This window comes from Chanodichthys erythropterus, chromosome 1 (assembly GCF_024489055.1).
Source record: "Chanodichthys erythropterus isolate Z2021 chromosome 1, ASM2448905v1, whole genome shotgun sequence".
Lineage (NCBI taxonomy): Eukaryota > Metazoa > Chordata > Actinopteri > Cypriniformes > Xenocyprididae > Chanodichthys > Chanodichthys erythropterus.
Genome location: NC_090221.1, coordinates 21,721,903 through 21,737,677, shown reverse-complemented (window position 1 = coordinate 21,737,677; position 15,775 = coordinate 21,721,903). Strand labels below are relative to the sequence as shown.

Sequence of the window (15,775 nt, the reverse complement as noted above, 5' to 3'; positions counted from 1 at the left end):
ACTTCAGTCTGGACACAGTCCACAGCTTCTAAAGCAGTAAAGCAGGTCTCTAGTAAGCTTCTTACAGCCTGCCTGTCGAGTGAAGTAGCGCTGATGTCTCAATGCAAGCCTGATAACATGGCCCGAGCATCAATCTATCCAATACTGCAAAGTACAGCGAATCTACCTCAGAGCGCTAACACACCTCTCATGCACAATGAAGCCCCGGGAGATTGAAACTTTGTGGTGATTTAAACAATACTAGACTGAAAAACCCTGTCTTCCAAGTTGCCTTCATCGCTTGTCAAAAAAATAGAGCAACCGCATAGAGATTTGTAACAAAGGTTTAACAACACAGACTAGTGCCAGAACAAGTTGCTATGTTAAAATCCTGTAATGACTGTGATGTACAACAGACCTTTACTCTAAATGCCAGTGTTCTTTAAGACAGAAGATGACAATGACGGTGTTATTTTGCTATTTGAGACTGATTTCCTGGGACAGCAGTAAATGAAATTATGAATACACTACCAACTTCCCCCTAAAACAGGTTGTAAAAATCAGAGCACCAAACATCTCAAAAAAGCAAGAAAAGTACAGGTATTTTAAGACTCATCCCCGGTCTGCACCATGTTTAGTTCGGTTTTATTTTTACAAGGTACAAAACGTTAGCACCGTTTATTGGCTCAAATGGGAGAAATACCTGCAAACACCAGCCTTCACCATGGCAATGACCCCAAAGAATGACCCACCCCAGCGTTCGCCATGGCAACAATCTCTCCAACCCAACTTTCCCCAAAGAAAGACCCTCCAGCCTTAGACACCCAATGCTGGACGAAAATGAGAATCAGAAACGCATTAAATAAAAACAGTAAAATCATGTATTTGTTGCATTTTCACCAGTCTGTGAGGAATAAACCTGCAGTCGGTGTTTGGAACACTAGCCATATAAATGTTTGCGTGAATTGGCTGAAGAACGCAATATTTAAATCATCATGACAGCATCCTCTTTACAAGAGCATATTGGTGATGCAATAAAGTAAAAAGCAAAAACAATGTGCAGCTTTAAAAAATGTGAAGCCGAAAACAAAATGCATACAGAGATTCACATTAAAAGACACGGGCAGATGAACCATTGTTTCTATGCAAGACTGCAGTATTGAATATCTAAAATATCTAAATTATTCCAATATTTGTGGAATAACTTAATGATTAGATATAGAAAGATTTGGTCAAGCTGGTTTGGCATTTACCCGTGTAAAAGTTGACCGCTATAGTAGATGATGCACATCATCTTGTTTCAAAGTAAAAACAGATTTTTTTAAGTAAATGTTTAGATATAAAAAAGTCAATTTGCTCCTTAAGAAATGTTTCAAATACATTTACGTTAGAAATCTGATAAGAGCCCTTTAATGTTTGATCAACTAGATGCAGTTTGTCTGCCAACATCCATATTGGTACACAATTTGTTAAGGGCTTGCAAAAAAAAAAGTCAACTACCAGCCAATTTTCACTGACCCAACCCGACAAATCATAAATATCGCTTAAACTCGGATCTCAATTTGTCATTTTCCTCTGTATTAAATCTGCCATTTGTACAGCTTGCCATCCAGAATAGAGTGAAGTCAGGAGGGTTTATGAAGCCTTTGGCACTAAGACAGCGATAAACAAATAGCTGTACAATACATATGGACGGTTACTTGTGGGTTACATTCGTACTGCGGAGGATTGGAGAGCTGACATCATGTCATTGTAAGGACTGAATGTTTCATCTTTTGTCTCAATTAAAAGGTGACGCATTGCATATATGACATTGAGGCTGAGGGATTCTATCACAGGATGTATGATATGAGGATATGAGGGGCAGGTTGGCAAGTTAAAGATATTAACATATTAAGGATTCATCCTTAAAATCTTTAATGATTCTAGAGTTGCAAATTAGCATTTGTGAGGATCAAATGATTAAAAGCACCTTTTTTTAACTGCTGCATTTAATTAGACACTTAAACGTCTGACCAAAATATAAGCTTTTTGCATCACGAAAAGTCTGCACCACTGAAAAGAAATTTACTGATAGGGTGAATCCCATGAAACCTGTCAAATTGTGTGGGTCAAATTTTACCTCAAAATCAAATGGAAATACGTAGCTCTAGTTAAATAACTTTTTATAAGTTATTTTAAATAACTTATTTCTAGTTAAATAACTTATTATTAAAGAAAATATAATGTTTTTTTATGACCATTAAGATTTTTTGTCACATTATTTTCATTACATATTCTCATTACCATAACACCATAAAAAAGAAAAAAAAAAAAAAAAAAGATATATTATTTAAATTTTATTTATACATCACAATTGTATAAATTGTACTGATTTTAAGATGTGCTGCAAATAGTAATTAAAAAAAACTGCAATTGTTTTATCTGTAATGCAGTGAAAAATATCTGTATTAAAGTAATGTGAAACTGTATTGAGAATGAGAATAACAATAAAGATGCATTATGGTAATGACTGAGAGATTTGTGTAATTGTCATGAAAATGATGTCAAAATAAATATATATATATAAAAAATCTTAATCATCCCAAAACAAAGCTTCATTTTCTTTAAGCTTTTCCATTTAATTTTGGAGTGAAAACATTTTGAGAGATTCATCCAATTCAGTGGATTCAATCTGGCTTGAATTTAGCCAAACATTTAAGTCTTTTCCATGAAGCCACATAAACGTAGGCCAAAATATAGCACTTTTGGAAAACCACTCTCTATTTTTCTAGCCTTTAGTCTTTCACACACACTTTCATTACATCTTTCATCCTCCATCCTCTCCATCAACAACTTTTATATACAATATTGGTAAATAGAACATAAATACTACACATAAATTTGCTTATTCACAATTCCACTCGAAGCGGCGCCGGAAAGTAAAGAAAGAAACCGCTCTGAGATAATACACTCATATAAACTGCTTTATATAAGCATAGAAAGGCTCTGCGCTCCCGAGAAGTGTTGGGTAAGACCTGAGAGAGAGCGGCCAATTTGAAACGCCTCCTCTCTTCTGGTTAGCAGTGTAAAAGTGGACACTTCCACTGAGGACGGCAGACACCGAGCACCATCTTTTTGCCCATAATTGAGGTGGGAACAAAGTCCAATGGTACAAAAAAATGTTAAACCATTTCTTATGACCTTTTTTTTTTTTTTTGTCTTTTTTGTTTTAATAGTGTAAACAGCGCACCAATAGGGTTCCACTTCTCTCATCTATACAAAAGTATAAATATATGCTTTCTCTCAATTTTTCACATATCTAGGACATATAGCGGACAAACAGACAGAGAAAAGCGGTTGTTCCCGTAAGTCGCCAGTGTTGCAGTGGCTGTGCTGGTTTTGTTGTTTGCTGGCTCGTGTCTGTGTTGACGGGCATTTGTTTGTTTGGTGTGGGCGTTGATGGTCTCTGCATATATAGCACGTAGCACAGTCCTCAGCCACTGGGCCAAAACAACCAAGCGTTTTTGTCCAACTACAGCAGATCCATTTTGGGTCTGTAATGAAGTAGGAGGGGGGATTTCTGGAACGCACACAAAACACACATGCATTCGTGTGACTGAAAATCATAGAGCTACTCTATGGAACAGAAAGTCAAGGGCTTCTATTGTTTCTGCAATGGCATTTCAAGGAAGCAGGATTAGATATGCAACCTTTCAAAAAATAACATGCGCTATGCATCAACATGTCAATTTCTGACTTGCTGTTGAATGAACATCGTTTACGACGGACAAGATCAATAAAAAATACTGGTCATGACATCATAAAAACAATTTCATATCTTCACATACTGCATATGATTATGAATTATTGCAAATTATCCACGCATGCATACACATGACATGCACATCACAACGGCAAATGGGAAGACTAAAGTGGGAAATCTAAAGCAAGCATGCATGCACACAAATTTATCATTAATTACCTTAAATCTCCATCTTGTTACCACAACAAATTTCAAAGTATGGTCCTTGCCCAAAATTTCTTCATTGCATAAGATGTCCAGCTGAAAATAAGCACACAAATGGAGTAAACAAAGAACAAATGTTACAGTAGTCTAAACAAAACTAGCTTTCCATGGTCAGCTGGTCATTATCGCAAAATATAAGAGGTGAATCAGGATGGTCAAATAACCTGCTGCTGGATGACTAGTTGGCCATTAGGGTTGGGAATCAAAAGTCGATTCAAATGCAGGAATCGGATACTTGTACAAAATTAAAATAAATTGGTTTTAAACCATTCAAGGCAAGGCAAGTTTATTTATATAGCACATTTCATACACAATGGTAATGTTAAAGTGCTTTACATGAAAAGGAAACAAATACATAAGAATAAAAATGGAATGCACAGGAAATTTTGTTTTTCACTCAGAATATTTGTTCTATGAATTTTTTAAAAATTGTCTCTTCCTCATATTAGGCGTCTTTCACTGTGGTTTTCTCCCGGTGCCTAAATAATCTGTTGGACGTCTCCAAATGAACACATTTTTCAACTAAAATCAGCCAGGAAGAGCTCTGGGACTGACCCTCCAGTCCGCACTCAGTTAATTCGGTCCTCGACTCTCACAACGCGGTTTCAATATTGTTTTTATCAAAGAAATCTCTTAACAACAAGTGCAAGAAGAAATTTAATTAATACACTTAATTCGGCACTCGCACGCTGTTTACTGTGCTTGTATTTATTTATTTATTTATTACCTGTAAATATTTATTATGTTATTTTTCCTAATTTGCTTATTTGTTCTCATTGTATTACTGACTGTATACTTGTCTTTAATAATGTTTAATGTTTTGAAATTTATATTAGTTAGTTTTTCGGAATTGGAGCTGCTAGAAATTCAAACGATACCCAACCCTATTGGCCATCCAGACCCATCCCTATTTTTTATCTTGATTATTTTTAAGCTTTAATATTTTTAGCAACTTAAAGGGTTAGTTCACCCAAAAATGAAAATAATGTAATTTATTACTCACCCTCATGTCGTTCCACACCCGTAATACCTTCGTTCATCTTCGGAACACAAATTAAGATATTTTTGTTGAAATCCGATGGCTCCGTGAGGCCTACATAAGGAGCAATGACATTTCCTCTCTCAAGATCCATAAGGTAAATATATTTAAATCAGTTCATGTGAGTACAGTGGTTCAATATTAATATTATAAAGCGATGAGAATATTTTTGGTGCACCAAAAAAACCAAAATGACTTATTTAGTGATGGCCGATTTCAAAACTTCAGGAAGATTCGGAGTGTTATGATTCTTCTGTGTCGAATCATGATTCAGATCGCGTGTCAAACCACCAAACTGCTGAAATCATGTGACTTTGGCGCTCCAAACCGCTGATTCGACACAAGATTCATAATGCTCTGAAGCTTCATGAAGCAGTGTTTTGAAATCGGCCATCACTATATAAGTCGTTATTTTTTATTTTTTTGGCGCACCAAAAATATTCTCGTTGCTTTATAATATTAATATTGAACCACTGTACTCACATGAACTGATTTAAATATGTTTTTAGTACATTAATGGATCTTGAGAGAGGAAATGTCATTACTATCTCTATGCAAGCCTTACGGAGCCATCGGATTTCAACTAAAATATCTTAATTTGTGTTCTGAAGATCAACGAAGGTCTTACGGGTGTGGAACGGCATGAGGGCAAGTAATAAATGACATTTTCATTTTTGGGTGAACTAACCCTTTAAAACGTTTTAGCATGCTTAAAACTTTAACGTAAAAAGTAAAACGCTGAGAGGTTGTGTCTTTAAATTCATGCCCAGCATCATCATTACAGCAATAAAATTTAATTTACCACCTTCAACATTACATTAAGGCAATTATCGTCAGACTCAAATGTAAATGTTTCAAGGCATGAGTGTCACATTTTTAAAATGATGTGTTAAGTTAACAACATTTAAACTTTTAAAAATGTATCACAAGATTCAATTCTGTTGTGCTCCAGGCATCTGTGATCGCTCCAGGCATGTGTGATCGCTCCTTTAAAAAAAAAAAAAAAAAAAAAAATGCCTTATTGTCGTCTAGAGGATGTATATGTAATTAGACAGCCCACACACTAGCTGATTTATAAAATGTTTAAAAGATTTTTATTAAATATTTATTTGTTTTGTACATCAGAAACCTTGATGCAAAGCCTAGTCCCATTACACAGCTACTCACTAATTAAATAAAAAAAAAGAAATGGGCAATATGGTCTAATATATTATAATATAATATCAAATATTGATTTAAGTTATTTTAAAGTTACAATATAAAATTATTTTATTATAAAACGAAGACGACGACTGCAGGAGATATGAAAGAAATAAGCTAACACAGCTACTTAGGACATCATTTGCCTGTTGCAATGCAACAGGCATTGCAACAGTTTATCAGCCATTATACAAACATTTGACCACAGAACGTTGCAATCGGCCAAACAGAATAAACTATCCATGAGAACCGCATAATCAATTGTGAACGAATGTCTCTGGGGACAGGTGGGATTTTATGGTGCTTTACAGAAGAGTGGCAGTCCTTTGTGCTGTCAAAACATTCCATTCAACCTGTTATTCAAGCCAAAACAAAGGAAACAAAACCTTTAAGAGCAGCCATAACCGTCCAGAGGATTATGTGTATCACAGTATAAGGGATGCCGCTCTCACTGGAATAGCATGCAGTGAAACAGCAGTGCCGGTGTCTGTGTGTTTTGGCTCGCTGTGAGTCGAACGAGAGCAGCACGACCACAGCAACACCTGCTGGAGGCCGTGAGCTCTTTGCACTATTCAGAGTTTAAAGACATCATGAGTATCTGGGATGTGAACCAGGGACGTTCAGAGAGACCGAAACGTCTGACGGCGTGAAACTTTTGATGCTTATTAGAATTTAGTTCTTCAAAGATTTTGCTTTTCTCTTGCACTTCAAAGCAGAGCCACTACACAAACTGCTGCCATTTCGGAGTCGTATTTTTTATCTGGCTCAGAGCAGTATTGTGCCGCTGGCAGCTATAACTCTCGATACTTGCAGAGAACAACAGGCATCTGACAGTATTATTGCGGGGGAAAGTTTTTGACGGATGCGTGTGGTGGAAAAGCCCACACATTTCTAACACAAAGGAGGGAAAAAGCGGTGATGAAGCGGCAATAATTAGTCAAGTTTTGTGTTAAATTGCACTATGAGACATTGGCAGGCTGCGAGATACATGACAGAGAGCAAATGATATTACAGGCTATTATTTGTCTCGGAAAATATGAGGCACGTTGAAAGCTTTGTGGGAATCGTGACAGCGCGGAGGAGCTTTGAAATCCGTGTGGTGACTCACGCGTGAGCCATTGAGCGATGCTGGCCGGCGTGGTGGCAAAGGTCTCTAACGAGTTAACTTCAGCAGACGGAAAAGGCAGATAATGGGTTCCGTTTTGAACTTTGTTTGAAATGCAAGGGCCCATGAAGCTTCAGATCTGAAGGATCACATACCTCATTGAAGGATGTCAGGTTGAGCTTCTTTGCGATGAACTTCTTGAGGTGGAGAACGGTCGCCTGAGCCGAACAACGAATCCACTTCCGTTTGAGTCCTCTGAGCTTGCTGCTGTTACACTCCAGACAGATACTCACCTGAACAGACAGGAAATTTTGACTTAACACTGATAATCACATGGAAGATTTAGATAACAGCATTGTCTTAGGGACAAGCAAACTAAACAAATAGCGAAGACAAGCAGCTTAACACATTTTGCGATATTCAGTCTAGGCTCAGTCTAAATGTCAGATACAATGCAGAGCCTGACAAAATATTTGCATGTAAAATGGACATGCCTTCAGGTACTAAACCTACTAAACTGATGGAATGATATTTCAATTTTCACCCGAGGCTCTCAAAATCTTGTTACTTTGTTACATCTGTACTGTGCTTATTTCACTATCGTCAATGATCGCTGTTGCTCACGTCACCTAAAACTCTCATTTTATTGTCATTTGATAGATTTTAACTTACAGCAATTTGGACTGAGAAGCAGCTGGAGGTAATTAATTTTCAATACAAGTGAAAAGATTGGTATCACAAGCATATGATGTAATCGTATTCAAAACCTCTGATTTAAGTGTTTGATGACATTGAAGTGCATTGCAAATTAGCTAATTTTGTAAAGTGAACTGAATCTCTTGAGATACATTGAGCGTAATTGGAACGCAGCTTGTATTTTTATTTTATCCCTAAGCTTGTATTTTATCCCTAAGACTTTTCCTAGCATATTCATGACTACAGCGCGTCACTAACAACATCATATGCAAGATGAGTCATTGTCAGTCTCTTGGTAAACAGCACCTGTCGCAACAACGTGAAGACAATGTTTTTGTTCAGTGGTTTAATGTGAGGAATATTCTACACATGCATCCCCACATAGAGTTTGATTTGAATCACTTTACATAAACTTTTAACCCCTTAACTGTCACCCCCCTTTTTGAGAATAGATGTGAAAATGCACTATCCAATCTTAAATGGTTGTAATTCAAGGTACACGCTAAAGATGACAGATTATTGCTGAAAGCATGTACTACACATAACTGTAAAACAAATGTACTGTACTAAATGAACTTTGTATTTTACACAAAATATATATTTTACTAAATTGTTATAAAATCAAAGCCATATGTCCATCCAAGTTGTGCTCCAAATTTGAAATTGATATCACAAAAAATTGAAGTACCTATGAGATTTTTTTTTAGGGGCTTTAGAATGATTTCTGAAGGATCATGTGACAATGAAGACTGGAGTAATGATGCTAAAAATTCAGCTTTGCATCACAGGAATAAATTACATTTCAAAATACATAAAATTGAAAAGTTATTTTAAATTGTAATAATATTTTTACTGTATCTTTTACAGTATATTCTCAGTGAGCACTTCCACCAAAAACATTAACAAGCCATACCGTCTTTTGAACGGTAGGGTACGCCACTGACATCAAGTATCATTCTTATAATTTGATTTAAACAAATTATTTTTCAATTAAAGTTGAGTCAATTGGTGAATCAAACTCACCAAAGGCGTTTTTACTTGTATTTTGTGCTTAGCAAGTGTTAATTTTACACCCTGACTGTCGGTGTAAGCGCACGTTTTGTGCTACAGCCTCCTTAGGATGAATCACTCATGTTAAAAGCGTCTGCTAAATGAACCAAAGTCGAATGTAAAGCTAAACATAAACCCAGCCAGGTTATCAAATAAAGAATCGGTAACATCAAGTGATTAGCATCATGTCAGTAACATGATGCTAATTCAAAAAAACTGCATAGCCATGTACACAAATACTGACGTCACCAATACGATTTCAACAGCAATAAAAGCAGATGCCAGCAAGTGCTTCGCCATCTTTCAAAAGTGAGCTGAGCGTTGAGTTGCCAGTGGACTGCGGTTGCCTCGGGCTGCCCGGCAGGTGCAGTGGCAGAGTGAGGGCTTCAGAGAGTCAAGATGCATTAAGGATTTCATGCCTCTCTCTCTCCCCATCCCTCTGTCCTTCTGCCGATAAGTGACTGAGCAGTGCAGAGTGGCACAGCGGCCCATTTGGACCAGGCCTCACCCAGAACAGACAGTAATGGAGAAGGATGAGGAGGGGCAGCTGCGCCCGGCGGCTAAACGCCAGTCCATTTGGAGGGCAAATGATGCCAAGAGAGAACCAAGGGCTTCTGAGGGCCATATACAGCCACATTCTTTATAAGTACAGCAGGCAGTAAATCGCAGATGTGCTCGGTTATAGGCAGGCGGTATGCGAGATCTAATACAAACACGGGTGTACTATTAAACACAAGCAAGGAACTTCGCTATTAGCTGCGTATGTGTGTGTGATTACTGGGTCATTACGGCACGGCTGGGGCTGTTATGCTCACCGAAAACAGCCACACAAATTACTAATGGTGAACTCGCTCAACCAATTAAACCTACAGATCCCAGAAGAACCGTAAGAGGGGCCTTTTATTTGCAGCAGCCGCTACCGAATACCTTTCTTTTCTTGAGATGCCAAGAGCTCTCTAGCCCTTAGAACTAAACTGGCTCTTTGCAATCTATTTTACTAGTGATTAGTGATCTCTGACGTGTATACAAATCATTCTAATGAGTTATCGCTTTTCATTTAATCTTTTAGTCTGAATGACTTTTTTACATTTTGACTGAATATTCTTGAACCTTTTGCACTGTAAACTCTAACGCTCAAAATAATTAATTGGTTTGAGTAGGGCAAACTCAAATTAAACACATTAGTATTTCAAACTTTATTTTTCTTTTGAGCTCACGAAACTGACACATTTTCCCCAAGTTTCACAGACATGATTTAAGCTAGTCCACTAAAATGCATGTTTGAGCTGTTTTAACTCAAAAGAAACTTTAACTGACATACACTATATTGCCAAAAGTATTGGGACACCCCTCCAAATAATTGAATTCAGGTGTTCAAATCACTTCCATGGCCGCAGGTGTATAAAATCAAGCACCTAGGCATGCAGACTGCTTCTATATACATTTGTGAAAGAATGGGCAAAAACAAGCTGTTATATTCTGTTATATATTTATTGTCCAACATTCCCAATTTTTCTGATGCATGTCCTTAATTTAATTTCATATGTTGGTATTAATTCAGTGTTTATAATGCTAATACTTGAACTTCAAATAATTTTAACCCCAACTGACTGGGTTTCTAGAGACCAACGGTTTTGTGAAGAAGTGGAAGACAAACACAAAATCTGTAAAATAAACTGTTAAAAGGATTTGATGATCACTAGTGATAGTATTTTATTCTGTGTTGTCATCATTCAGATTGGATTTCAGCTTTAATGTACTTTTTTTTTTCTTTTCTTTTTTTTAACAAAGCAGCTGATATTGCCATAGAAACTAGTGGACTGCTAGTAGAGTCGCTATCACCCCGAAATGGCGGAAACGCAGGGCTGCTGCTGGGCGCTGGTGTTGCAATGGAACGTTTCGCTTCTTGTTAGTGTATATTCTTTGATTCAAGTGTGGTACCGTGATAGGATGCCACTGTGCAATAAGTACATCTGTGAAATTTCCTCGCTACTAAATATTCCACGGTCAACTGTTAGTGGTATCATAAAGTGGAAGCAATTGGGAACAACAGCAAAGCACAAAATTGAAATCTGCCAGTTCTGCATATTTAAACTTTGAATTTCTTAACTTAAAAAAATTATGCAACCGATTACCTCAGATTTTTTTTACTTTTGCCAACTTATTTGGGTTTGAAATGTGGAGTATATGCATGGTATTGGTCTCTTTTGAAAGGTATGTGTACAGTAGAACGCTAACATGTTAATGAAATGTCGATTATGTGAGGACCAAAAATAACTAATGAAAACCCATTTTCACCAGTTCTGAACAAACTGCTCAAAAGACCCAATTCACATTGAACTTGATGAATCAACTTCTCATAATTAAAGACAATCCTACAAGATAATTATGCTTCTAATTAATTAAAATGGAGAAAATTTAAAATAAAAATTGTAAATGTACTATTTTAAACCCTTAATTTATGCCAGATGCAGGTTGAATTTTTAAGTCTGTCTTTTAGCTGTAAAGTGAAATTTTCAACACAAATAAATATTTTCAGTGAATCGTTTGGTCTAGATCAGTGGTTCTCAAACTTTTTAGCTTGGAGTACCCCCTGAAGGGATTACCATCCTTCTACCCCCCTCTCTTCCACTTCGACTGCAGTCACACCTTTACCATTAAGGGACAATATTTGCCCCCTAAATTGATTTTCCAGTCCATTTTAAATAAAAAAATGTTCAATAGAGAAATATGCAATGATGGTAAAACTAAATAAAACATTTAAATATTAAACTAAAACCATCAGTAGGTGGCAGCAAGTCACTGTTTTTATGAGTGAGTCATCGAGTCATTCATTCAGTAACAAAGTAAATGGCTGTGAATTGTTCGCGAAATGTACATTTTGTTTTTTGACCTGTTGTATAATGTCACGTTTGCAGTCATGTGGATATTTGGGAACAATTGCATTCTTGCTCGTTATCATCATTAAATACAAGATTTCACACAAAGGTATGTTTTTGTATCGGAGAAAGTTTGAGTCTTAAATCGAAATTAATCCATTATCTGTGTCTATATTGGTTCTTCATGCGAGTAAGTGCTAAATTCCCACATTTTCAAAGGTACATTGTCGAGAACGACAGTAATTTAGCGCGATTTAAGGCAGCAGACTGCACGTAATCTATCATGCATGCTGCTTGTTTGGATACAGTCATTTTTGACTGCAAATGATGAGGTAATTTGATTAAATGTACTGGATTTATGACATTTTGGCAGTTAGAAATACATGCTCGATTTTAATATTATATTAAGGTAGAATTAAATGAACTACTCAGCATTTTGTTCGCGTACCCCCTTTTGTCACTTCACTACCCCCAGGGGTACGCGTACCCCAGTTTGGGAACCACTGGTCTTGATGATTCTTTCACAAACTAGACTGAATTGGTCCTTGTGGATCTCAAGTAAACAATAGACTCATTAAACACTCTTTCAGCAAGCCTGACTCACAGTTAGCTCTCATTTAACAACTTGCATCATGTGATGACAATTATGTGAGGACTTAAATTAACCACTGAAAACCAATTTTATGAAACAATGAATCAGACTTCCCATCATTAAAGGCAATCCTATAATAAACTGCACTCCAAATTGGTGTATGAAGCAAGATAAATATGTTTATAATTAAGTAGAGAAAAATAGCAATAAAAACTGACCATATAATCTTTAATTTAAACCAGATGTGGTGTGAATTTTACTCAGAAAGTCTATTAGCAGTACAGTGAAATTTTCTGCACAAATGGTACTAAATAAATCTAAATCAATTCCATTATTAACAAATCTCTTTAATTCCTTTGCATTTCACAGTTTCTATATTGGCTGGTTCTTTTTGGCTTCACTTCTCCTTGCAAGAAGGTCAACCCGGACGGGTCTGACCAACAGACACATTAGCCAAAGTGTTCCATAGCCACCCAAGCATAACTAAACGAGTACTGCTGAAATTGTTTTTCACTTTTTACATTATATATGAGGCCAAAGTGCCTGTCTCAGCTTTACTACAGGAGACCGCATGCACACACAATCTCTCCTCGTACTTTTCCAAGACAAATGATGACCACAGGACACAGAAACGTATGCGGTAACTCTGAAATCTTCATTGATCTCTTCCTCCAACAAACAAGAAAACAGGCATACTTAAGCCATTTACACCCTAGCACCCACCGTGTTTTCTTTGTGTTTTCTGCTCTATAAATCTCACTCTCACAAGCACACACTCCGCTAGGGAATCTTATATCACAATATGAGTTATTTTATATTTTTGCTGAAAATGCAATCATTGCAAAAAATGGTATATATTTAAATATTGCCTACCACTCATATATATCTAAGACAGTATAAGCAGCATATTCATGAAATTCATACAATATGTACTTAAGCACTGTCCTCAACCGTGTAGTGTATAAGTGCATAGTGCATCATTTGGGACACAACGTAGGAAATGTGTGTCATCCATGCATTCCAAAGTACTGTATATTGCAGAAATAGACTAGTACAGTAGAATAATATTCCAAACATAGCCCTTTTTAGGTATTTGTTCATACTAACTAGGTCAAACTAACAGAGCGTGAAGCTCCCTTGTGGGACATTAACAAGGTCAGAAGGGAACAGGGAAACATACCTGCTCATCACTGCGATGGTAGTCATTGTCCTCCTCTGCTTTCTCCTCTCCTGCTTCCTTATTGGCTGGATCCTCTGATTTCAGGTCACCTGGTGGAGTAAAATTAAAAAATTTAACAAGATGGAGCCTAGACAACCATAAAAACAGGAAATGTTTTTTTTGTGCTCATCCATCTCTCCACAATTCTGCTCTCAAAGTACTGTAGAACTCAAAGTAAATGCATTTATCTTTTCAAACAATATCCTCGCCTTTTAAAACAATGTTTAATCATAATTTGTATTAAGATTCCAAGCATTTATAATTCATTGCTTCTCAGAGCTTGAATTATATTGAGTATTAGTTTGTGACTCTCTGAAGAGTTTCTTCATTACACAGTAAAGAAACATTCATCAAACAAGAAAAAAAAACAAAGAAAAAAAACAATTATTGCAGCCTGCTCTGCCACACATTCACAAGTCTACAAAACAAATCTGCACCTCATCAATGAAAATTAATTTATGATTCAACCTACCCAAATAACTCCCCCCACACCTCAGACAGGCAGACAGCTGCCCACTGATCAGGTCAGAAACTAGGACTGCATCTCATTACAGATTTATATATGCCTAAAAATACTTTCCTTCATTAACATTGATGAGAGAGATCCAGTGTAAACCAACAACATTACCATTTAAAAGTTTGGGGTCAGTGACTGATATTTTTATTCAGCATGGATGCATTAAATCAATCAAAAGTGACAGTAACAACATTTATAATGTTACAAAAGATTTGTATTGAAAACAAATGTTCTTTTGAACTTTCAATTCATCAAAGAATCCTGATAAAAAAAAAAAAGTATCAGTGGCTGTCAATTATCACAAAAAATAAATCGTAAAACATCCTGAAGTTTTTAAAAATTAATTTAAAGGATTGCTGATATTTAACTACATAAACATGAAGCTCATACTTGGGTGGTCATTACTTATGGTATCAGATTGTTGTTATTTGTGTTGTACATTTGCACCAAGTACCCATTTTTTATTTTTAACAAACTGTCAAAATTTTGACAGTTGACAGCAGGCCACAGATGCTGTCACTATAGTTTAAAGTGAATTTAACTTTGAATATTCTTCTTTTAAATCCTCAAAGCAACATTTTTGCTTAATGTCACCAAAACTGTCCAATGCAAGAAGGAATTATAAACATATAACCAGTCCAGTCGAGTGTGGTTGAGTTATTTTATTGCATTTCAACCGAACAGCTGTCCACACACCCTCATGGTTTTGTATGAGGTGCTGTCAAACATCACTATGACATTGTCATTGCATCACCAGAAATCTCAACTGCATTAATGGGAAAGAGATTGAGAGCATCTGGACGAAATGCAGTCTGGGTTCAGTCATTCTTAAGCTTTGACGGCTAAAGCAATGGCTTCTTCACAGGACACTCAGAATATCCTTTCTGATACTTAAAATGTTCCCTGGCTGGGTAAAAGTTCACGGAGGCTGAGCTAATCTGAGGCAAGCAGACTGTGAAGGCGAGAAAAAGCTGGACTCCCAGCGAAAATAAGGTTTTCGTTAGGGTGGCTAATAGACAGGGAGACTCTGCTTAGCTGTCTAGGGATGAAGTGGACAAGCTCAGGTAGCTATTTTACCATGCTTTCCAGAAGGGTGACTTCTTTTTCAAGCTCAGCAACACTTTGGTTAATGTCCAATGTTAAGGGATTTGAGAAGGACCATCAGGTACCCTACTGTGGCATGAGCAGGCATCTCTAAAATTGCCCTTATAAAGAGTACATCTGTGACACCAAAAATGTATTTTTGATGCTCATAAAAATCATAAAGGCTGTAATGCTTATTTGTGGGTAGGTTATGTAGTAATGCAGTCAGTTACTTCATCGTTTTACCATGTGTCTCTCCTATCGTATACACTGTGACTTCCGGGGTGAATGCTGGCGCTACCAGATTGGTTGGCAACGATACTGGTAAAAACAATCTCTCCTTTGGATTACTCAACGTACGATCACTCTCCAATAAAGGACCTCTGGTGCATGATTTGCTGTCTGAC

At 36.7% G+C, this 15,775-nt stretch overlaps 1 protein-coding gene across 1 annotated transcript in view; it reads right to left on the bottom strand.

Annotated features, from left to right (window-relative positions):
- Positions 1–2,760: 2,760 nt before the first annotated feature.
- LOC137017640 (polycomb group RING finger protein 3) overlaps positions 2,761–15,775 on the bottom strand; it is a 47,976-nt gene continuing 34,961 nt past the window's right edge. Inside the window, exons 7-10 of the mRNA XM_067382081.1 lie at positions 13,730–13,818; positions 7,488–7,625; positions 3,944–4,024; positions 2,761–3,541 (exon numbers count right to left, since the gene is read on the bottom strand). Of these exons, the coding sequence (XP_067238182.1) occupies positions 3,494–3,541; positions 3,944–4,024; positions 7,488–7,625; positions 13,730–13,818 (356 nt within the window). The 3' untranslated portion in view covers positions 2,761–3,493. The remainder of the gene's footprint in view (positions 3,542–3,943; positions 4,025–7,487; positions 7,626–13,729; positions 13,819–15,775) is intronic.